General features: G+C 47.5%; 1 protein-coding gene across 2 annotated transcripts in view; it reads left to right on the top strand.

Moving 5' to 3' along the window:
- The window catches only part of CSMD1 (CUB and Sushi multiple domains 1), a 290133-nt gene that overhangs the window by 128268 nt on the left and 136825 nt on the right, over positions 1-25040 (top strand). For both annotated transcript variants that reach the window (XM_079142910.1, XM_079142909.1), the window contains exons 17-20: positions 6199-6317; positions 9431-9500; positions 11854-11970; positions 18231-18440. In XM_079142910.1, the coding sequence (XP_078999036.1) occupies positions 6199-6317; positions 9431-9500; positions 11854-11970; positions 18231-18440 (516 nt within the window). The remainder of the gene's footprint in view (positions 1-6198; positions 6318-9430; positions 9501-11853; positions 11971-18230; positions 18441-25040) is intronic.

Below are 25040 nucleotides of genomic sequence, written 5' to 3'. Positions count from 1 at the left end.
TATATATATATTTAATGGTTGTGCTATCACTTTTTTAATTGGTTAACAGTATATGCTTGGTATGAATGTTTACATATAATTGCATTTTTTGTTTTGAATATACAGTTAAATTTTTGAAATTATGCTCATCAAATTATGCTTAAAAACTGTTGGAATACAACATGTTATATTTCAATTTTGTTTTAATATGGATTTTTTTTGTTTGCATAGGCTTCTGGCAATATTGATATTTCAAAATGTAAGAATGCACACATTACTCTATCTATAGATAGCACAGACATAAATAGGCATACCTAGATTTGGACCATGGGACATTGTCTGCTACATTCACTTGCAGAATATTTAAAAAAAGAAAATGTATTATAATTATGGATGAATTGTACTAAAAATATTTCATTTCAACAAATTTTAGTCAGTTTATCTAATCACTGGACCTCCTGAGTAGTAAATCCAAATGTTTATTATTTGCTTACTTCTATAAATTAAAAATGCAAGAATATAAAACTTTCATTAAAAGTACATTTAGTTATATATACAGAATATCTACAGTCTATTTGATAGTTTTCCCATGAACATATAGGACACACAAATTAACACACCTAAAAACACTTCAAGAAATCATACCTTTGTCATCATTTTAAACACATGATGGACCTTTTGTTAAGAAACCCTAGAAATTACAATAAATGCATGCATGGTCAGGGTTATTTTTGTGTAATTGAGGAAAAGTTCAAGTATAATGTTTGAAATTTGAAAATTCTCCCTAAATCTAATGGTCTTAGTTTTCTGAACCATATGTCTTTTTATAAATTTTAAATGGAAGGAGCTACTGGAATTTGTAATAAATAGGACTGTGGCAAAGATAATGACACAGCTGCACCTCTAGCAGTCAGTCCCACTCAGAAAAATATAACAACTGTCATGCACATATGAATCAGCACTCCATGTCCCTGTGTGCAGCAGAATGTCCCCATCCGCCACAGATGAGGGGGGTGCTCAGCGACATTTCTCTCGGGGCTGCCCACCTGTTCATTTTTATTTATTAAAGTGATGTGCGTTGCTAAAGGACAACCTATTTTTCTTGCCACTGTTTTGCAGGGCTCTGATCCCAGTGACTCAGGAGGCTGAGTCAGGACCACAAGGATCACAAGTTCAAGGCCAGCCTGGGCAACTTTAAGAGACCCTGTCTCAAAGTAAAAAATAAAACGGGCTGGACAAATAAGTAGCTCAGTGGCAGAGCAGGACTGGATTCAATCCCAGTGCAGTTTAAAAAAAAAAAAAAACTCACAGTATTTCTGTATTAATAAAAAGTATGAGAACACATTATTTAGAAGCCAAAATAGTTTTTAGCTAATGACTGAGATCCTTTTAACCGAATTCATCATCTTTTTGCCCATGATTGATTATTTTATTTCATACTGCACGTGAGGTGCGCGGCCTGTTCCCGTTGGCTGATCATGTACCACACACGGCAGACGGGAGGCTTTAGCAGTAGGTGTTGATTGTCATAGCTCTGGGGACTGGAAGTCCAAGGTCGAAGCACTGGCAGACAGGGTTCCTGCCCAGGTCCTGCTTCCTGGGTTTTAAAAAGGCGGATTCCTTGTGGTGCCCTCCCGGGACCATTCCTGGGGTGGGGCAGGCTACCTTCTCTGCTCTCTCCTTTTGCATTTCATGTGGTGCTATGATGATATGCCTGTGCATTAAATATGTACCTGGGAGCAGGTGCATGTGTAAGTGTGTGCACACATGTGGTTTGACTTCTTTGCTTCCACCACTACTCCAGCACTGACTCTCTACTTGGTTATTATATTTATTGTTTTGAGCTCTCTATTCAGAATAGCATATTGAGTTTTAGTTGTTGTTGCTTGGGTGTTTTTTTTGTTTGTTTGTTTGTTTGTTTTTGTTTTTTCAGACAGTCTCATAAGTTGCTTCGGGCCTTTTTCAATTGCTGAGGCTGGTTTTGAAGTTGGAATTTTCCTATCTCAGCCCCTGAGATAATAGGCATGTACCACCACACCTGGCTAGCGTCTTGCTTTTAATGTGTGAAGTTTAAAAACTTCAGTAGAAATGAGGACAATGGTTTGCTGAGAAAAATTTCCCATAGTTACTTTGGTACTTAATTTGTAGAAAGGTCCTGTTTATCCTGCTCTAAGTATCTGATAGAAATTCCATGTTTATCATGTGTTTCCAAATCATTTTCATTTGCAAGATTTAAGTGAACTTTTCTTTGAATTTTGCCTAATGGGATTAGACTAATGGCTACAATATATTCCAGAGAGCTGATGAGACTTATTGTTATATTCTGAGTCACAACTTTCACATTTTATGATCAGTGGTAGGTCAAGCCATTAAACTATATTTTTGGTCAAATTAGGATACTCATCTTTTTAATGGCTTTGTTTCATATTCTTTGCTTTCACAGGCTGGATTCATGGGGTTTAAAAACTTCTTTTGCTACACTCTAAATTTAATTGCACGTTTATGTATCACCACATTTAAAATGCCCAAATTATAACATTGAAAATTAGTAGAAAATATGTCTATGGACAAGGATTTGTAGGATGCCATGGCACGCAAGACCCTGCCCACTGAGTCCTGCTGGTCCCCAGCAGAGGCTGCAGACCTCACATCCCATGAGGGTCCCCTTCACGCTGCCTCCCGGGCAGTCTGGGAGCCCGGAGCCTCCGTATGGGCGGCTGCGATCCTTCTAAGCGAACGCTGCTTCTCTGCACGCGCTCCCTCTCACGTCTGCGTAAGATGCGGGTGCCTGTGACTCACAGAACTGCACAGGCATCCGTCCTACCAGAACCCTGCTGCTAAAGTGACAGCTGTCTGCTTCTGAGACCTGGTGCAGGTCTGCCTGGTGAGCGGGTGTTGCTCTTTGCCCTGGCCTTCGTGGGCATGCCCCGTGTTGTGCTGGTGATGCATAAATGCCTTCTGAGGACTGTGCAGGGTTTCCCTGTCACTGCACAGCTCTGCCGCGCGAGTTGCGAGACACTACTGTAAATGTCACTCTCCCAGGGAGCGGCGTAGAAGGGAGACCTGTTAAAGAACGCCCTTTAGGCTTTTCAGAGGGTCTCGGGTGCAGGCAGGACCCACCCTCCTGGCTCCACCTCACCTTCTCTGTCCTGCCCGCTGGCCACCTGCCTGCAGCGCTGTCTTTGTTGCACATTTTGAGTGGCACAGTGATGGAGCGCAGACTGCCCAGGCCTCCTCTTTGCCAGCCATCCTCAGCCCCACACTGCCTGTCCCTCATGGCAAGGGAACTCCAGTGGGGTCTCCCATGTGGCTGGCCTTTGCTTCTCCTCCTTCCTGATTTTCTGCTGGGGTCAGTAGCGTGCACTGCTGCCCTCTCTCGGCAGAGGGTTTGCACTCTTGCTGTGGAACAAGGGCTGGTCCTGTGCCCAGTTTTGCTGTGACTTCACTCTGCCTCCTATCTCTTGCTTTTTGAGGCCAACTGCTTCCTGTCCCTGTGCCTGCCACACTTTGCCCAGGGACTGAATCTGCAGGATGGCCCCTGAGACTGCAGCTGCTCACAGGCCACAGCAGACTGATGCTCTTGACAGGAGACAAAGGCTCTGTGGGCCTGTCACATCCTGACCTGTGTCCACTCAGTTTCCAAATGAAGTAGTAACAGGTTAAATGACGTCAGTGAACAACTGTCCTACAAATGCTAGCTCTTCATATTCTCAGTTCTAACACTTGCAGGCACGGAAGGCCTCTGGAGAAGGCAGTAAAAGAAGAGCGTTCCTTCCACGTTTCAAATACCGTGGACTCATATCTGTTTCCTGGGTTGTTCCACAATACACACTAACTAAAATGATTTTTTTTTCATTTTTAATTTTTTTTTATTTTTTAAGTTTTATAGACTGCATTTTGATTCATTAGTTTTATTTTGTTCAAAAAATGTAGTATAATTCCTGTGGGGGTAGACATACAGACAAGCGATTTTTTTCAGAAGATGAATTAGGTTTAGATATGAATTTAAGGAAGGAGAAAATGAAAATAGCATGCAATGACTGCATATATATCAATATGCATAATTTTTCATATATAAGCAATGTAAGTAGTAAAAATACATTGTCTTATGTGTAAAAGGATGGAATTTAATATAGAATTGTCATTTTGTTTTTTATTTCAAAGTATTTCTCCCTTCATCTTGAATATTTCTGTACCACGGATGTTCTTTGTTCTCCATCCTGTCTAGTGTGCATTTGAAATATCCCAAATGATGGAAGATGTGAGGTGGCCCTGAGTTCGATTTCAGCACTCTGAATTCTAATAGAAGCCCAGTGCTGCTCAAAGCCAGTGCTGTGGTATGCTTTTCAAGGACGGCCCCATCCGAGCGTCTTCCCCGGGAAGCTTCCTCAGCTCTTCCTGCCCCACTCTCCCATGTGAACTATGGTTTCAGGGCTTCATTGTTCAGCTAGGCCAAGCACCTGCTCAGGAGCACAGTCTCCTCAGGTGACCAGCCCCCAGAGTGAGGTGAGGGCACGTCCCAGTCCTCTGGGGATGGGAAGGTGACCCTCGTCTGTGGGGTGGGATCCCTTGATTTGCAGGCTCTGATTCAGGGGAAGAGGATGCTTCCCATCAGCCTGTCAAGGCGAAGAGACTTGCCTGCTGCTCGGCCAGGCAAGAGCTTCACTCGGGCTTGGTGTGGGGTGGAGGGTCCTTGGGCCCTTGTGTCATGCCTCCAAGAACCTCCTGTCCAGACTCTGAAGACAGAGCCAGCTCCCTCACGAGTGAGCTCCTACGCAGGCAGGCAGAACCGGGCCCACGCTTGCTGCTGTTCACCTCGAAGAAGTTCTCCATCTTTCTCCCTTTGAACTGGCGTGGATTCTACCTGAGGCCTGAAGAGGTAACAGAGCACACCCAGCACCATGTGCACAGGCCTGCAGAGGGGACAGGTGGCCTGCCCTCTCACCTGCCAGGGGAGCCCAGTGGGCTGCTGCCCTCTGCACCTTTTCCCCCACTCCCTGCTGGCCTGTGCCCCTGAGTTGACTGCAGTCCTCACCACCCACCTGCCCCAGCTGCCCTCTCAGAGCCCAAGAGGATTAGCCAGTCTGACACATCTGTGCACACTCCTCTCAGGAACCAGAACAAAGCATAAACCCCAGGGTGCAGAAGGAGCGGCAAGCTGGCCTCGTCCGGAGAGGCCTTGCTCCCATCTCTTCAAGGCACACTGAAGAATGGAAGACGTTATTGGCAACCAGCAAGTAACATCTCTATCACATTTTAACGACCATTATTCTATGACCCACTGAGGCATATTCTTTTTTTTTTTTTTTGCAGTGCTGGGGTTTGAACCCAGGACTTTGTGCTTGCAAGGCAAGCGCGCTACCGACTGAGCTATCTCCCCAGCCTTCTATCACATTTTAGATCCACAAAACTTGTTCATCTTGTAACTGAAAATTTTAACCCTTTTACCAATCAAATTGCATTTTTATTCAATAATATTCTTGTCTATGTATTTTTTATTCTCATGATAGTATTTTGAATGGGAGGGGGCATCAGTGCTAAATAATACTCAGAGTTAATATATCTGATGTTTTAGACTGAATTTCAATATTATATGATGCGTTTCGTTTTGAATCTGTGAGTCCTTAAATGAAGGAAATTCTGGTTCGAGTTTAGGGCCAGATCACAGCCCGAGGGATATAGATAGTGGTCCTGTCGACCTAGGAATAGACTCTCCAGGAGATTTTTGTTGTTGTAGGTAAGAGACAGGAGAGAGAAAGAGAGAGCTGGAGGGAGAGAGGTGGACACTTGTTCTCAGCCTGTCTTTTCCTGAAGGAGAGAGAATTCCCAGATCCACACTTCATTGTTGGCATAAGGACCCTTATGCACGCATGAGGAATGAGACAAGAGAGTGAGGCCACTGGGTGGCGTGTCACAGGGTCATCACTTCCTGAGCGCACAACGTTTAACTGGTGTGCATATTAGAAGTGGGGTGATTTGTGCTCCTTTTATTAAAGAAAAACCTTGATTCACTGCAGGGTGGAAATGAAGTAAAGTGATGTTTAAGTATTAGTTTGCAATTCTGACTCAGTTACTTGATATCTTTTTGGTTGAACAACCAGAAAAAGCAATAAATCTTTTGCTGATTTCTGCAGGAGGAGAGCAATAGGAAAATTGCCCTTCTTTTTCAGAGAGTAGGAAAGTACTTAAACTGCCTGCTTCTTGTCCGTGTTTCTGCAGCTGTGGGTCTTGCTGCGTGCCAAGAGCCAACGCTCCCCAGCAACGGCATCAGGATAGGAGACCGGTACCTGGTGAACGACGTGCTCTCCTTTCAGTGCGAGCCCGGATACACCTTACAGGTAGCTTTCTTTGAGTCTTAGTGCCGCAGAGGGTGGATGTGGTAATCCTCAGACTGTTCAATTGAAACTGAGGCCCTGAGATTGTACCCAGAGAGCTAATTTAGTTTTTCTTTCTGGGTTGGTAAAGCAAGCTCATTAAACCAAGCGTTAAGCCATGGGTGTTGGTAACCCTTGTTACCCCTGGAAATAGCTTCTATATGACAGAGCACTCTTTATTTTTCACAATTTTTTTTTTAATTTCAAAATATACGATCTTCTAGAAATCATGCAGAGAAAGTTCTGTGGATCAAAGTAGAGTCATAGTGTGGTTAAAATCCCACTCTGGCTCCAGTTGCTGGATGGGCCGCAGAGCCCTGTGCTGGTTCCCTCTGCAGCCACCTTCCCACGACTCAGCTCAATAAATTGTCATTAGATACCAGTTTTATGCCAGGTGATTGAGACACTCAATACATTTCAATAATGTTTGAGAAAGAGAAAACAAGGAGAAGTTTTGCTATGAATTTTTTTATATAGAAAATTCTGTAGAAGTTTTTATCAACATGTTATAAATTCACAGAAAGACTAGTCAGTCTGTTATCTATTTTCTGTTTTAGCCATTGATAAATTTAGTCCCAAAATAGTGTCTGTCACTTTGCATAGTTCTTACATCATTCTCCCTGCTGGCAATAAACATTGATCGTTCACATGTGTGTCCCAAAGTCCAGGAGATATTTGTAAGCCTACTGACTTTTCTACTCTCCCACTAATTCAGATTATTGAGTAATTTTGCTGTGTTTTTATTGTAACAGTGAAACTGACAATTTTCAAGGACATTTCTTTTAGCCATGTTTTGTACCTCACTGTAACAAAGCAGCCTGAGTATGCATCAGGAAGGACTGGGGACAGCACAGCAGTGACACAATGCTACTGTGTGGAATTCAATTTCTGCACGTATATTGGGATAAATGTCTTATACACTGATCAGGTAGCAGCAGGGAGCAAGTACCAAACACCAAGTGGATGTGTCACTGAGAGCGGTTTCCACCCAAGACCTCAGGTTAGGACCCATTAGCCTCCACGTGGCTAGCACAGGCTGCAGCGTGGAGTGGACCCACGGCCTCCACGTGGCTAGCACAGGCTGCAGTGTGCAGCTGAGGAATACACATGCATATGAACATGCCTCACTCAGTGAATGGAAACTGCTGCTCTTGTCGTCACGAGCGCACATCCATATGCAGAATCACCTTCGTAAAAGCAAGCCACGGCTCTCCTCTGTGGGTCTGGGTGGGGCTGCACCCAGTGCTCTAACTCTGCAAATAGAGGGGCTGCAGCAGCCCTGTGTTGGCAGGGGACCCTGAGTGCAGCCCACTGGAGACCAGCTCCCTGCACACCCTTCGCCATGCACTGAAGGCCGTGCAGGCTGGCTCCTTGAGACGAGCTTCCAGCCACATGGGTGATGATGTGTGGAATTAGCCTTCTCATTAGAGAGGCGCCTCCATCTGCACCACAGGCCATCCCGTGCCTGTTTTGGACTGCGTTATGATCTCCTGATGCGCAATAGTCTGCCTGCTCCCTACTCCCCGTGAAAGCCCACATGTGAGGGCTTGGGGAGCTCCTGGGTGCTCGTCTTCCTCTGCTTCTGGAGGATGGGCCTCTCCAGTTGGCTAGCATTCTTTCTCGGGAAACAAGACCTCTTTATTACAGGGCTTTCTCATGATGTGTTGATTAATGTGCTGCCTGGACACACAGGCCTGTGGACACACAGCCAGCCTGCTGATTAGCTGTGCTTTTCAAATGCAAACTAAGCTGTTTCCTCCTCATCACAAACAGCATGGAGCATGGAATCTGCAAGCTATTGTCATTCACAGGAGTAAACCAGCAGATTCTGGAGTTTTAAAGAAATTGCAACATCATTGTTCTATCACATTTATACATTTGGAGTAATGGCATGAATAATTTGCATGCTATTTATGAAAAGCATTGTTCTCTATATAGTTCTCACAAGCTTTCTGTAATTTGTGAACCCAGAGAGATCCAGGGCATGGCACAAAGGTCTGTGACATCACTCACTGAGAATAAATCCTGAATATCCGAATGACTTATGATCTCTGTCCTCTCTAGTGTTCTTCTAAAAGATTGGATAAAAACAAGTGAATTAATACATGGAAATGGTCTTGTTTTTGATCCATTGCAAAAATTTCAGTAGGCAGTTCTCATTTGAAACGTTTACACCAAAATCAATAGCAGACTATGACCTAGACTGGCAATACATGACCGCTTTATTGCTGATCTTCAATAAGTACCTTTAAAGGCTTTAACACTTTATGTGTACCCATATTTTAGGATGCAATTTATTTAAAATAATTTAATGAATCACAAAATGAATAAACATGGAACATGAATATCAGCAACAAAATTATTACCTAGAATACCTTCTCTGAAAACAAACATTGTGCTCCATTATGGAACTACTTCTTTTAACTTCAGGGAACAGGAGGAATTAAGCTTTGTCGTGAATTGAGTGCAGCGGGCTGCTGGCTCAGGTTGCTGGCTCACGGCTGGTAACTGCCTCGGCAGTTCCTGCCCCTTGTATTCCTAGTGTGGTTGGGACGACTTGACACAAATTAAAGATCGACTTTGCCGTCACCTCCACCACACTCACGGGTGGCAAATGAAGCTCAGGAGGAGGCCAGAGGTCACCTGTGCACGAGCAGCTGGTGCATTGCCACTCTTCACCCCACTGGTCGATCCTAGTATTGCCCAATCCCCTCCAGCCTCTCAGACCAGAAGCAAGAAATGATGATAATGATAAAGAAAAAAACCAGACAAGATCTGCCCACTTCAGTTGATCTTCAAATACCACGAGAAGGGCTGAGAAGAAGTCTCGCCTTTCTAAAGGACCTTGCAAGATGCTGGGTTTGGTGAAAAGGAGTGCAGTGACCGTGGGCTTCGGCATTGATCCAAAATGTTCCATTCCGTTCTAATCCATCCTTAGCTCTCGGTGTTGTGAGTTCTGCTTTGTTTACGTGTGTAATTAAAACAAAAGTGGACCAAGAAAGTGCGACATTCTCAGAAACATTCCGTCTTACACGCAGAGTTCGGTTATGTGAGAGTACTCCCTTTTCTTCCCACAGGGCCGCTCCCACATCTCTTGCATGCCAGGAACCATTCGCCGCTGGAACTACCCATCACCGCTGTGCATAGGTAGGCGCCCCTCTCAACTCCCGGCCCTGCTCCACTCCTGGGCTCCACCTGCTGCACGTCCACCCTCTGCCAAAGCATCTGCCGCGTGGGTAATAATGGAGTAACGCAGAGGGGCCTCGCGAGAGTCAAAGGCGCACATACTTCCCGGGCTCAGGGCTCACCTGTGGGTCAGGCTGCAGGGGCCAGATGCAGGATTCCCAGCTCAAGGCACCTGTCGAATTGAATTTGAATCAATTTATATCATTAATGTATGGGGATGAGGAAGGTAGCCGTTCTGTAGAGGCCTTTAATCCCAGGAAAGCCAAATGTACAGAAAGAAACTTCATGGACACATAAGTGATTTGAGGTTGGAAATGTTCTCATTTCACATCAGAAACAGCGCAGCTAAGGCCGAGTAGACAAGCGTGTTAGCTCTGGGAGACTCTGGTGCCTCTGTAGGGAGAGACTTTCTAGACTGTTTGAGGAGCAGGATCGCGTGCGCTGAGGCCTGCCAGCCTCGAGTGCGTGCTGACCTGGGCACATCCTAACCCCTGCCAACAGGAGACGGGCCGGCTCCTTGCAGCTTGCGGGCTTGTGCGGCCGCTCCCACCCCAGCATAGTCACAGGCCCGCAGCCCTGTCCTTCCCTTGCGCGCCCGGGAGAGCTGCCTCACTCAGGACCCTGCCGCCCTCTGCCTTCCCTCAACCTCCTCTGGGCTCACTGCCCTGCCTGCCATGGCAGAGCCCAGGGCAGAGAGAAATTGGCAGTGCTGATCCTGTCTTTATTTAAAACGTTTCCATTCTGACCCTCGTGAGTTTAATCAGTTTTGATTTTTCTGAGACAATATTGGGAATCCAGCATTCCCTGAATTCTGGAGGGGAGTGTCCCGTCAGCTTGCACACAGGACCCACCTGGACGTGCCGAGTGGCCCTCCAGGCCACCACCCACAGGCATGCAGCCTGCCTCTGTCCACGGAACCGTCATGACATCTCTGTTTAATGCCCCTCACCAGTGGGGACAGAGCCAGGCACTACGGGTCACTGTGCTTTCAGCTTGTAGTGGGCCTTGGAAGACCCCAGCTCCAGAGCAAGCCGTGCGTGCCTGTCTGGTGGGACAGAGTCTCTGTGGGGGTCTTCCTTCCTGGCCCTCGGGGCTCCTCAATGCTGGTCAGACGGTGTGCCACACTCGGAGCCTCTAACCTCCAGCTACTCCAAGACCCCATCTGGCCAGAGGTGCTTGGGAGGTCGGGGTCCACTCTGAGCTGACCAGTGCAAGCATCCTTAGAGTCTGCAGTGCAGTGTCACCCCTGCCTTAGGCGCACGCTGTCCAGGGCTCGTTTGCCAAGGACTGTGCTGGTGCGAGGTGTTGGTCCCCCCGGAGCGGCGAGGTGCTCTGTCACGGGTCCTCTGCCAGCGAAACCAGCTAGCTTTTCCACATCACCAGTGAGGTGCTGCGCTGGGGCACGCATCTAGAGGCTGCGGGAGATCTGAGCTGCTTACACAGGGCCTAGGTTACCCTGCTGCTTTTTACATGAAGCACTTTTCCTCACACATGCCGACTTCGATTCTTTAAACTTTGAGGTGAAATCAATTCCCAGCAGGCATTCCGTCCAACAGAAAACCACTGTGGCCGCTCCGTGCTATGCCAGGAAGTGTTTTACTGGTGCAGTTAACTGACATGAGCAAATGGAATTGACGTGTCTTGTTTTGTGTGACTTCTGTATTAGCCAATAGTGAAGTCGCATCAACTTCTGTAATTCTTTAAGGTACAGAGAACGGATTTTCATTTAAAAGTCAACATGACCCACAATGAGCCATATAGATGGACCTGAGAGATCCAGGAGAGGTGGCTGGAGACTCCATGCACCGTGGGGTCTTCAGGGCATGGCCTGTGTCATTAGTTCCAAGACACCAGGAGCCTGTCGTAAATGAGATCCACAGATCCCCCTCCAGCCCCTTGTCCTTTAAGAACACCATATTCAGTGATAACTCTGCATGAGCTGTTTACCCACTAAAGGTCAGACATGGAGAGGGGCTGCTGAAGCAGGCAGGAGGTCACCCAAGGTGACAGACAGGGAAGCCTGGAGGTTCCACACAGTCTTTGGTGCCCAGAGAGGTGCCATTGCTCAGGCTCGGACGCTCTCGCGAGGCTCTGTCCCCTCAGCTGGAAATGGCATTGTCTCCTTCGATTCCCATCTTCATCTCCATCACGCTTGGATCAAAAAGGCCGTTTCAGGAGGGTCACTTTCTGGCGATGGGTGCCCCCAGACCCCGGCTGCATCCACTCTGCAGGCCTGCTCTCCCCGGCAGGTGGAGCTGGGGCAGCACTCTGGGCAGGGCTGTCCCTGAGACTCACGGCTGTTGTCCATTAACAGCAACCTGTGGAGGCACGCTGACCAGCCTGGGCGGGGTGATCCTGAGTCCTGGCTTTCCCGGCTCCTACCCCAACAACCTGGACTGCACCTGGAAGATCTCGCTGCCCATCGGCTACGGTGAGTGACACAGGACTCACGCCTTCATCCCCAGAAGCCTGCTGATAAAAACGGGCCACGTCCTGTCCCCATGACCGCGGTTCCTGAACAAGGGTGGCAGAGTTCGGGAAAGCTTTGGCAGAACTTCAGAATAGGGAGTTGTTTGGAAAGTCACCTTAGCCAAGGACTGTGGGTGAGAATTGGATCAGCCGGCTGGTGCCGTGCAGGCACGTGGTGTGGGCACTATCACCCTGACGCATCTGCCTGTCTGCATTTACACTGCACCTTCTCGAATCTGCCGCTGGAACTCAATCACGGCCATGGTTTCTTTTGAAAAATTTTGAAGGCTTTCTTCAGGTTGTGGCACATTTTAAGAACAATATGTAGCACTTAAACCTGAAAAGATAGTGTTGCTTTATGAGCTTTTTAATGTACATTATACTGATTGTGTGTTTATAAAAATGTTTTCATGTTCAGCTACTAACTCTCAGGTTTTCCACTTTAAATAATTCATAATTTTGATGCTTGTGAGCACTGAAACCTTTTCTGGCCTGTCTTCAGAAGCGCTTGGTCCCAGCAGCAATGTGTGAGTGTGCCTTTCCCCACATCCTCGCCAACATTCACTGTGACCTATTCTTGATAATTGCCATTCAGACTGGAGTGAGATGGAATCTCAGTGTTGTTCTAACTTTCATTTGTCTAATTGCTAGAGAAGTTAAACACTTTTTCATGTATTTGTTGGCCATTTTTATTCTTTTGTGATGTGTATGTATATTCAGTGCCTTTGCCCATTTATTGATTGGGTTTTTTTTTTGGAGTTTTTTTCTTTGGTGTTAAGTTTTTCAGTTCTTTATATATCGTGGAGATAAATGCTCTGAGGTGCAAGTGGCAGAGGTTTTCTCTTTTTTTCTCTCTAAAGTGCAAGTTTTTCTTCTTCTAAGATTTTCTTCCTGTACTTTAGGAATCTTGTTAAGGAAGTCGGTTCTTAAGTCAAAATGAGGAAAATATGGGCCTATATTTTCTTCTAGTGGGCTCCGTGCCTGGTCTAAAGCTTTGTGCAGGGCTGGAGCGAGGGGTGTCATTCCGTCGTGCTACCTGTGGCTTTCTAGTTCTCCCAGCACCGTTTGTTCAGAGACTACCTTTTCTCCCCTGTATGTCATGACACCTATGTCTAGTATGAGACAACTGTTTTCATGTGGGCTTGTCTCTGTGGTTTCCGTTCTGTACCGTTGGTCTTCATGTCTGTTTTGGTACCAATGCAGTGCTGATTTTATCACTGTAGCTCTGTAGTGTAGCTTAAGTTCTGGTATTGTGATGCCTCCTGCTTCACACTTCTTGCTAAAGATGTCTTTGGCTTTCTGGGTCTCTTATTTTTCCAAATAAATTTTATGACTTCTTTTTCTATTTCTATGAAGAACATCATTGGATTTTTTAATAGAAATTGCATTAAATCTGTAGAGCACTTTTGATCATTTTGACAATATTAATTCTGCTTAATCAAGAACATGGGAGATCTTTCCATCTTCAAACCTCTTTTTCAAGTTCTCTCTCTAGTGTTCTGTAGTTTTCATTGAAGAGATCTTTTACCTCTTTTCTTAGATTGATTCCCAAATATTTTTTTGATGATACTGTGAATGGGATAGTTTTTTCTAATTTCTCTTTCAGTTGATTTATCACTGATGTATAAGAACACAATTGATTTATGGGTGTTAATTTTATATCCTGCTACTTTGCCAAATTCATTTATGAGTTTTAGAATCTTTCTGGTGGAGTTTTTTGGGTCTTCTAACTATAGAATTATGCCATTAGCCCAGTAGGGATAGTTTGAGCTCTTCTTTTCCTATTTGTATCCCTTAAATTTATTTCTTCTGCTTAATTGCTTTGGCTAGAGTTTCAAGGGCTGTTTTGAATATAAGTGATGAAAAGAGGGTATCCCTGTCTTGTTCCAGTTTTTAGTGGAAATGCTTTCTGTTTTTTTCCTTTTAGAATGATGTTGGCATTGCATTAATGTATGCAGTTTTTACAGTGTTGAGGTATGTTCCTACTATTCCTAGTTTTTCGAACATGAATTAATATTACATTTTGTCAAATGCTTCTTCTGCATTTATTGAGATGATCATGTGATTCTTGTCTTTATTGATGTGATGAATTACGTTTATTGATTTCCATATGTTGAACCAACCTTGCATTCCTGGTATGAACCCCATTTGATCATGGTGTACTATCTTCTTAATATGTTTTCATATGTACTTTGCCAGTATTTTATTGAAATTTTTACATCTACGTTCATCAGGGATATTTGTCTGAAATTTTCTTTCCTTGATGTGTCTTTGTGTGGTTTTGGTATCAGGGAAATACTAGCTTCATAGAATGAGTTTGGAAGGTTTCCCTCCTTTTCTATTTCATGGACTAATTTGAGGAGTATTGGTGTTAATTCTTCTTTCAAGGTCTTGTTGGACTTGGCTGAGAATCTGTCCAGTCCTGGATTTTTCTTTGTTGATAGGTTTTTGATGGCCTCTTCAACTTAATTGCTTGAAATTGATCTGTTTAAATTTTCAATGTCCTGATTTGATTTGGGTAGTCATATGTCTCTAAACATGTGGATGTCTTCAAGATTTTCTATGGTATTGGAGTATATATTTTCAAAATAGTTTCTGATTATCTTCCTATATTTTAGTAGTATCCAGGGTGATATTTCCTCTTTCATCACAAATATTAGTAATTTTAGTTTTCTCCCTCTTTCTCTTGGTTAGCTTGGCTAAGGGTTTATTAATTTTATTTTGTTTCATTAAAAAGAGCAGAATATAGCACCCCTTCTGGCTGTTTTGAAGTGGTGCTCCTGCCTGACCCAGAGAGTCCTCCTTTACCTGTTAACTTTGTGGTATAGCCAGGCCAAATTCTGCCATCTTATGCTATTTCTCATTTCTTTTACAAGTTTAATCTGCTGGTTTGTGTTGCAATTGTTGAAGTTGAATCGACTGAGAACTTCGGTTCTTATTTTCTTGAAAATGTCCAGAGGTACAGTTGACAGAAATGTCACCAAGTTCCTAGTTTTTTTTTTTATCTTGATCTTTCATTTTTCAAAATCACTGTACTAAGATTGCACAAAATGCCGCTCCATGCCTATGGGTCATCTGGTACCACAGGGAACGATAGAAGTCTAGAGGACCGAGGCAGGGCAGTTAATATTCATGAGACTGTCAACTGAAAATGAGGGTTTGACTCTGAAGTCATGGTCACATTACTATTCAAGGGTCTGTCAAAGCCCAGAGGCAAAAGTCCTCTGAGCAGGTGACTCTGTTGGCACTTGATTTTCAATATGTAACTACAACCAGATGAAAATGTGCTGTGTAAATTCACAGAAGACAGACATTGTGATTGGCTTTCTTGTTGTAATAATATAGTTTTAAGTCACTCTGTGAGATAGTAAAAGGATAAAGAGGCCAGGCTTATTCTAATCCCTTCAATCAGGCTCTGTGATGTCAAACTGGATGCAATTTGCTGAAAGTTAGATAGTGAAATGATTCTACTTTAAACCAGATTAGAGCTGGGTCCTGTTCTATTTCCTGATAGGTATTAGGTGGTTTGATGTGAGGCCGGATACTTTATCCTGCTTAAAATGGTAATTTTGCTCACAATATTATAATCGTCATAATTCCATTTCCATTTCAGATTTAATTTCGAATGAGTGAAAGGCCACACTCCCACTGTGTCCCACCTTCCAGACACACTCCCACTGTGTCCCACCTTCCAGACACACTCCCACTGTGTCCCACCTTCCAGACACACTCCCACTGTGTCCCACCTTCCAGACACTTCCATCTGCAGCTCCCTGAATATTGTCTTTCATTTCTCTCTTGACTGTGTCCTTCCATGTTTCTCAGAAGGTGTCTGGAAGTCCTAGGCTTGCCCTTGCCGTCCTCTTCCTCTGGTTCTCTTTGCCATGAACAGGACTGCAGGGCCTCTGTGGGACATGTCTGGTTGCTCTCTGCTCTCGGTCCACCTGCAGTGAGACCCTTGCCGGGCACTGATGAACTGCGGCAGGCCATGTCAGGATCCCTGGCGCACACGCAGGCACACACGCACACTCGGTGGGCCCCTTCATGTGGCTCACAGCCCAGAGGAAGCTATTCAGATGAGCAGCGGTAAGGAGGCAGACAGGGTGCTGGCCTGTAGCCTGCGGCACGGTCACCTGGCTCAGCTGCCACCTGGCTCAGCTGTCACACGGGGTGGGGAGCAGTACATAGGACAGCCTTCATCTTCCAATCCTTTCCTCTTTCTTCTGTGTACTTCACTGCCTTTGAACTTCTTCTGACCAAAAATATTTGCTAGAATTTAGGGAGAAAAATTGTTCACTGGTAACTGTTCAGCCAAGAACAATATTTGACATTTATATATATTTACCAAAATGTTTTAAGTCCTTTGTCTTGGTTGTGCACAGCGGAAGGTGGTAGATGGCCAAGATGACTGCAGAGGGGCCTGTCCCTCTCTGGGTTCCTCGAATGCTGTCTATACAGCCAAAGGCTGCAGAGCGTGGATCTAGTCTCGTTCTGGGAGAGCTCCAGGGCTTCCTTCTCTTCTGGGGTTGCCTCTCCAGACTTGCCGAAGTCTTTGCATTCTGCTTTCTCCCATCCTTCCTCTTCCTAGCCAAGCTGAACAAGTAGAACACGCCAGTTTTCTCCAAGAGCAGTGGAATATTTTTAATTCCATGAGACCATTAGCTCTTGTCCAGCTGATTTCATGCTAGACCCCAGTGAGGATGCTGTCAGCCCAATGCCCGGATCTCACCCTGGCCGCCTGTGCCTCAGTGGACCTCCTGACAGCCTGACCTTAGTCGTCCTCCTGTAAGAGTGCTGGAATAGCCAGGGTTACCTGTGGGGTTCTAGCGAGGACCTAGCAGGTGGGGCCTTGGGTCTGAGAGAGGCCTGCCCTTTGCCCACCCAGGCCGGTTTTGTTCCTTTGCTCCTCCTCAGAACGTCTCCTCCCCAGTGAAGGAAATTCTTTTCCCTGTGGGACTGACTCCCAATTTCATTCCATACTGTGGGGTTTTTCTTCCATGCACTGCTTCCTTGACTTTCTCTTCTAACCTTTCACTGAGGCAGGGCTTGGCAACCCCTTCTTCCTTGGACACAGGAGAAGCCCTGTTTCCTTGAGATCCTGTTTCCACCTGCACTTGGGTAGGACAGGTCATGTGAGCACTGCCTTTAGTTTACCCATTCCAGGGAACATGGTTTATTTGATGGAAAATAAGAGTGAAGTTCTCAGCCATGGAAAGCAGGAGGGGCTGCGGCTCAGTTCAGGGCAGGCTGCTGCCCAGCACGGGTAAGACCTTGTCTCTGATCACTAGCACCACATAGGGAAAGAAGGAGAGAAGCCACGTAGAGCAAATCTCCCCACGCTCACTCACAGTCATTGTCCTTGGCTTAGATTTCACTGCCCAACTTTATAACTTGATTACATGGATTTGCGCAAAGACCAATGTCTTTGGAGTCCTGTACATAATTTTTAAAACAAAATATTTTAGACATAGCAGTCAAGTTAGTCTCCAAATGTCATAGCACCACAGCAAGTTTCTTCTTGATTTTGACTTTCTTAAAAACTATTACCATTGCTTATTTCATGCCCAGATCAATATGATACCAGAGATGTTGCTTATCTGGAAAATCTTTTGGTATATTGGGCTAAGCCAGGCTGTTGTTGAATTTTGAAAGGTACAGTAGAGTTTATCAGATTGGGTTTCTCATAAATATTACTAATTTGCTTTACATGTATAGAACAAATAAAAATAACCACCTGCTGAGATAATAAATCTCTTGTACAGTGGTTGACTATCAGTTAACTTAAAAGCAACTTTTAAGTTTTAATTAGTTGCATATTTCTTTTGACCAGTGTTAGCTTCCCCCTGACAGAGCCTTGTATACCTGCGATGACATAGTCCCACCTCGTGTTTATGGTGGTAACAACTGTGATAGCAGCTGGGAAAGACCAAGCCATGAGAATGTGTGCTAACCACTGTCCTCAGGACTACCCCCGTGGACCCCCATGGAACACACTGGCCACATCCATAGTCCACAGTGGGTTGACCCATGGACATGAATTCCAAGGGAAAAGATCACACTGCCAGGTGGGGAGGTGACACTGGACCAAGGTCTGCAGTGATCGCAAGGGCATGTCTCCTCCAGTGCATTGCTGTGCTGTTGAAACACCGTTATAGCCACTGTGGGTGAGCATGCATTTTATAGTTTAAACTGACCTTCAATTATTTTCATATTTTTGCATAGGTGCACACATCCAATTTCTGAATTTCTCTACTGAAGCTAATCATGACTACCTTGAAATTCAAAATGGACCTTACCACACCAGCCCAATGATCGGACAGTTCAGTGGCACAGATCTGCCCTTGGCATTGCTGAGCACAACGCATGAGACCCTTGTCCGCTTTTACAGTGACCATTCACAAAACCGGCAAGGGTTCAAACTCACTTACCAAGGTAAGGAGCCAAAAGCAAAAAAATCGAAATGTGCATTTTATATTTAAATTGAATCATAATGTTAATCTTCCTGACTGGTTGGGACTTGCACGGTCGGGTTAATTTTCAGTGTGATGTTGGGTTCTGAAGGGTGACAGAGCCCTGTTTGTCCTTGAGCACAGGGCTGAGGACACACAGGACACAGGAAGAGCAGGCAGGTGCAGCCCCAGCTGGGCTCCCACAGTCCCCTCCCACCCTGGCCACGTCACCTGCCTGGCCAGCCAGTCTTTCCCACTTAGTGTCCCCGTGGGACTTGGAGTCCTCTGGCCTGGTGGTCAGTGCACCATGGAGATGGAGCTGGCTGTGTCTCACACACGTGCCACGTGCAGCACGAGAGGCCAAGATGGCCACTGGCACTGCCCGGGTCAGGTTCAAATTATGCAGGAGAAGGGATACCGTGTGCCTGGACTCTGTCCTCTATTCACACATCCAAATGTGAAATCTCCAAGCAGGTGAGAGTCCAATGTTATCAAAGCTTTCTTGACACGTGAAAAAGTTCGGCATTTTCATTTCATATGAAATAATTCTGCTGGCCTTTTCTTGAATGTTGTTAAATCAAATGAAATTGAAAATGTCAAATATAGGCCTATCTCTTTTTTTCAACATGGCTAAATCATTTGCCTCACTCGGCTTTGCAGACTGACCTCGGAAACGCTTTGATATCTTAGTACTGAAGGAGGCTGGTGTTCCTGTTCAGTGTGGGGCTTGAATTCTCATCCCAACTAGGAAATGCAGACTGGGTCTCCTCAGGCAGACAATGTGCTTAGTGGACTTCATCGAAGGGCGAGGTGCACGTGTGCGGGGGTCCTGTGTGAAGGGGCTTGGGAAGAATAATGTGCGTGCCACGCGCCTGTCACCGTCCTGCGTGGAGTCGCTCTGTACACGGGGCACCTGCGGCAGCTTCCCTGGTGCTCCACCCGCTGGTCTAGAGGTACAGTTCCTGGGCTTTCCTAGATTAAATCGTGACGTGAGGACTGTGTTTTTTGAAGCAGCACTCCGTGCCACAAGCTGGGCTTCCTGATTATCACACAGTCCAAAACGTCACCTTTTGCTGATAAGGAAACTGGGTGCAGAGATGGAACAGTTGCTGAAATGCGCATAGCTGTGTGTGGAACAAGGACTTGGCGTCAAGCCTGCTAGCCGCGGAAGTAGTGGTCACTGCACCCACTACGTCTGCAGTGAGGAAAGGGGCCACGTCCAGTGTGCCCGTCATGTGCTCACGTACCCATGGACGTCTACTCCTGGGAGAGCGGTTTCAGAAGTCACAGAACCAGTGCGGAAAGTCCCAGCAGGCCTCACTGTGTGTGCACAGCCCTGACCCGTCCACTTTCCCAGTTCAAGAGTTGGGGCTGCTAAAATGGCTTTGCTAAACCCCTCCAGGCAAATGTCCTCCATAAACACTTGCAGCTCCTGCCCCTGTGGGATCCTGACCTCTCAGGGCTCCTTTGTCTCCTGCCAACCCAGGAGCGTTTGCCCAGAATCATCCAGTGTCCTGGCCTCCAGGAGTCAGTCGGCAGCTTCCCCAGGATCATCGTGCGACACTGCTACGTCCACAGCCTGCTGTGCCAGACCTTTGCTTCCCGGGTTCCTGGTCTGACAGGAGTCTGCCCACGGAGGCGTGGAGGGAGTCCAGCCTCTCCGCCGAGTGGAGGGATGGTGTGGCTCTCCCTTGGAGGCCCACCCTGGCCCTTCCTGTCTCCACCCGCTTTGTTCACACTGAAACCCCCCTCCCTCCAGACTGTCCCACCAGGGCAGCCAGGAGCCCAGCACTGCTGGTTGCTGGGCTGACTCTTTCCTGGCCCATGTCCCAGTCTCAGAACCATCCTCTCCTCTCCCCCAAGGGTCCTCTCCTTCCCTGAGCTAAGACACGTGCAGCTCCTGTAACCGTGTGAGTGGAGCAAGCCCTGCACAGTAAGCCCTGCGGGGGAGCCATGGGGAGCGGGGACGGGACCCTTAGCAGGGGCAGGAGCTCTGCCACCAAGAGGAGGCTCCACTGGATCACGGCATCCAGGTCTCCATGGTTGGGAGAAGGTGGTTTTCTTTTAGCAAGGAGGAAACAAAGCTAGGAAGAAGGTGTGGGAATGAGGAAGAGCCAAGGGTGGCCGGGACAGGAGAGGACCCCAGTGTTACCAAAGCCAGCCCTGTCCCCATGCCAGTCCAGGAACTAGGACAGGACAGGACCCCAGTGTTACCAAAGCCAGCCCTGTCCCCATGCCAGTCCAGGAACTAGGACAGGACAGGACCCCAGTGTTACCAAAGCCAGCCCTGTCCCCATGCCAGTCCAGGAACTAGGACAGGACAGGACCCCAGTGTTACCAAAGCCAGCCCTGTCCCCACGCCAGTCCAGGAACCAGGGCAGGACAGGACACCAGTGTTACCAAAGCTCAGTCCTGTCCCCATACCTGTCCAATAGCTAGGACACAGGTTTTGAGAAAAAGGAAGAAGTTTCGCTGCTTTACTAGGAAAGGAGAGACACCGAGACCCCCGTCCCAGAGACCTGGTTCCCGTCAAGGAGTGCGGGGTTTCTACAGAGGTGGCTGGAGGGTCGCAGCCCAGGTGTGCTGACGGTGGCGATTCAGTGGCTCCTCGGGCGACTGCTGATCCTCTGCGCCCTCCTGAAGTCTGCCGTTTCAGCCCGTGGGGGGTATGAGTCCAGGAAGATACCTGGCCTTAGGTGGGAAAGGGTGATCATGAACCGAGTTTTGAGATGAGACTGCATCCCTGCTTTGCCAATTTCTTCTGGGTTCTTGTCTCACAAATTTAGAAGAAAAAAATCCCTGGACAATCGTGGAAGGAGAGAGTGAACGAGGGGAGCAGGATTTATTTAAGCGAGAAGAGAGCGCCGCCTGCGGGAGGGGCCTGGTGGCAGGACTCCCACTGGGTGGAACTCTGGGCAGCGTCCGGAGCGTGATCTGTGCCAAGTGGTGTTGAAGGCGTCCTGGCTGCCTGGGTTCACGTCCATCGTCCCTCCTGTGACTTCACCTGGGCTCACCCCACAGACAAAGGAGCTGGCAGGAGGTGTTCCCAGGGGGAGCCCCAGGGTCTTCTACCTCTGAAACAGCCTCCGTGGTGCTCCTGAGCGTGTCCACAGTGAGCCTAGGGGTGGGGGAATGGGGCCATCGTCCGGACTGCCTGGTCGCGCAGCTGTCTTTGCCGTCACCCTCCTTCAGTGGGTGCGCGCTCAAGGCAAGGTACCTGGGCCAGGATGGGGAGCGGGTACTCTCCTTTCTCCTGGGATTAGGGAGGGGAGCTTAGGGAGGGGAAGTTAAGGAAAGGAGAGATGAGGGAGGGGAGTGAAGAGGAGGAGGAGAAAACCATCTCTACTTTAACAATAGGGCTGTGATGGACTGGCCCACCTTCCACCAGGGCAGTGGGTCTGATCTAGCCTGAGGGCGGGGCTTCCGGCTCTGATGTCCCAGGAGCACAACAGGGTGGGGAGGCTGCCTGGCCTCCACTGCTTCCTAGGGTAGAGCTCACCCCTGGAGCCGGGCGAGCTCTGCACCCAAGTCCACCAGCCGTCTCCACCAGAAGCAGCTGCCTTCCTCCCGTGAAGTCGCTGCTGTCCTGCTGCTGCTGTGTGCTGGGTGGACCCAGGGCCTGGCCTGATGGACCAGCTGGTCCTGAGCCACACCCTGATAACAGACAGGCTCCCTGGACTCTCCCAGGGCCAGGGAGGAGCGTGTGCCAGGACTGGATAGGAACCCTAAACTCCCCTGGAGGGAGCGGAGGCGCCTGGCGGCACAGCGGCGGGGCAGTCGGGGCCGTGCTCTTCGGAACGGAAGAAACACGGGGACTCTGGAGGGTGCGCTGGACGGGACAAGGCTGAGGTCCTGTGAGGCAGCCTCTCCCTGATTTCGCGCTCTGGTCTTGTTCTCGACCCATCAGACTTACCTGTGCCCGTTTATAAAGTCCAGTGTTGAGTCCACAGACACTGTGGGAATGAGATGCAGCCGCCCTCAGAAACAGACGGGAAAGAAAACCCAAGCAAGTCCAGGGCCAGTCCCAGGAGCCCCTGCACTGCTTCTGCCTTAGCGGCAGGGACTGTGGAGTCCAGGCCTGTGGACGGCTCAGGAGGTGCGGCTGCCGGTGGCCCTGCGCGGCTCCTGTGCGTCCTGGCCGGCTGGCTCAGTTGGCACACTTCACAGTTTGGTGAAGCCATCAGGTCTCATTTTCTTCTGCTACATCCTCATCTTCTAGGCTGCCTTGTTGAATTTGTCTAAAACGGATCTCGTGGTTATTTTTCGTTTATCATGGGTCCTGGGTTTGGCCCTCCTCATTTCCAAACACCTAAAACTTACATCCTGAGTCTCCTCAAGAATTCCAGCAAAGGCGTGGGGAAGGGGCAGAATGACTGCCCGTGGGAAACATCTTCAGAAGCTGGACCTGAGGCATCTGAAGTTCTCTGAGGCCTTGTGTGAATGATCTGGGCTTAGATCCCACTTCAGGTGGCACTTTGCATTTTAAAACAAGTCTTTAAAAACATTGATCTAAAACTCTCCCTTTTGAAAGGGAGAGGCCCACAGGCTGGAAGCAACCCCAAAACTACAAGCATTTTGGTTTTGCCGCCATCTGTGTGAAGCATCTTTTAAGACCCTCATTTCCTGGGCCCCCCTTGATTTGCTGAGACCTCGGTACTGGTGCCTGGCAGGCAGCGCAGCAGGTCTGATTCTGGGGGTGCTTGTCTGCAGCCCAGCAGCCTACTCTGGATGTGAGCAGGCGGCTCTTCCAGCACCCTGGGCTCCCCGCGGCTTCCAGTCAGGAGCCTCTGGACAGTTTTCCCCTGTGCTCAAGGCTGTGTGCTTGCCTCAGATTACCTCTGACCCTAACAGGCCTACGCCAGCCAGCAGGGGTGCCACCAGCAGCCCTGTGGGCTATCCAGCATCTCCCAAAGGTCCAGGGCTGCAGGCTCCCACAGAGGGACAAGGCTCTATTTGCATAGAGGACACATTCCTAAGGGTTTTTCCTGACCCCTGAGAAAGTCCTGGGTTGTAAAACTGGTAAGAGGCTTTTGTGAGGATTTGCATCTCAAAGAGCAGTTTTCCAAAGCCAGGCCTGAGGAAAGAGAGCCCTGGATCCAAGCTCCAGGCCAGCAGTCCTTAAACCAGTGCAGTGAGACTGCTCCACCTTGCCTTTCCCATCGCCTCCTGGTGGCTGTGCAGCTCCAGTGTCAGGCACAGGGCTAGGCCTCCTGGTTCCCTTCACAGGCCTGTGTTGAACTGTCCCGGGCAGGAACTTGCTCTCTGTTCACCCTTGGCTGAGAGGAAAGCTGGAAATGTCTTGCTTCTGGCTTTCAGTCCAGGCACTTTCCCCCCAGGAATCGGGGCTGTGTTCCAGAAGAGGGAGGCAAGGTGTGCCACCTTGGTGGAAGCTCCTTGCCACATCCGCACTTTGCCAGCATCTGAAGGCTAGGTTTGCTCCGGGATTGTCTCAGGGTGAAGATCATCATCTGAAGAACTCATAACAGTTCTGGTTTTGGGCTTCAATTTAAAATCAACTTTAGACATTTTAAACATTTCCTAGAGAAGTTCTCCAGCCCACTTAAGTGATGTACACATCTAACCACAGTAATTCAGACTTGGGGATGGCACCAGAAGATCCCAGAAATGACTGCCTCCCAAATTAGCCAGTGAAGTACAACTCCAACAGAGAAGACCTGGAATGCAGCCTTTGAACCAACTCTTCAACAAGCCTGTTCCTGCTGATGGGCAGAATCACAGACCCTGGGACCTGAGTCCTTTGCTAGCAAAGCAATAACCTTCATCTTTTTTCTCAAAACTGTGACTTCCGTATTGGATCAGCACTGGGGACAGAGACTGAACTGTTGGTAACATAGACTGTTTGCCACATAGTTTTCAAACTAGTTTGTTTCACATAATTTCTAAACTCCATAATTAAAAAGGAATGTGGGGAATTTTGTTTGTTTTCTCTTGATGTTTTCCCAGTAGCTATGTATATATAATTCTAAAAGCTACTGATTATTTTAACCTGAAAAGAGTTAAAATAATAGTTTGCAAACAAACTCCACCATAAAGCTATGTAGAAATTACCTGGACTAAAGGTCCCTTGCCTGGTTGTTAGAAAGCACCTGTGTTTGCAGTGTGTCCTGTGTGAGGAGCCGTGGGGCCAGCTCCCTGTCCTCCTGCTTCCTGAGCATCAGGAAGCTGCTGGCCTGCCCCTGCAGGTGGGAAGCCGGGTGTCAGATCAGGGCCTCTCGATGGGCAGGCTGTGTGTCTCCCTGCACTGCAGCTTACCTCCTGGACGCCCTGTGGCCTTGGACATGCAGATCTGTGAGTCCACAGACGATAAACACCTTCTGAGTGAAGGAATGTTTAATTTACCTGATACCTTGTACTCTGAGCACTCAGAGCAAAAATCCTTACCAGCATTTTAGTTGTAAATGAGAGATATCAAATCAGTTAAACAAACAAACAAACAAAAAAAAAAAAAAACAAAAAAAACAAAATCAAGAACATAAATTTGGGGTGTTCTAATTTCTGGTGGGTTATAGCTAACAGAGAGTAATTAGTTTACTGGTGTCCATTATTTTATAAAATGCGTAAA

Source organism: Sciurus vulgaris, assembly GCF_902686455.1.
Source record: "Sciurus vulgaris genome assembly, chromosome: 5".
Taxonomy (NCBI): Eukaryota; Metazoa; Chordata; class Mammalia; order Rodentia; family Sciuridae; genus Sciurus; species Sciurus vulgaris.
The sequence above is the reverse complement of the archived record's forward strand: the minus strand, read 5'-3'. Positions and strand labels throughout refer to the sequence as shown.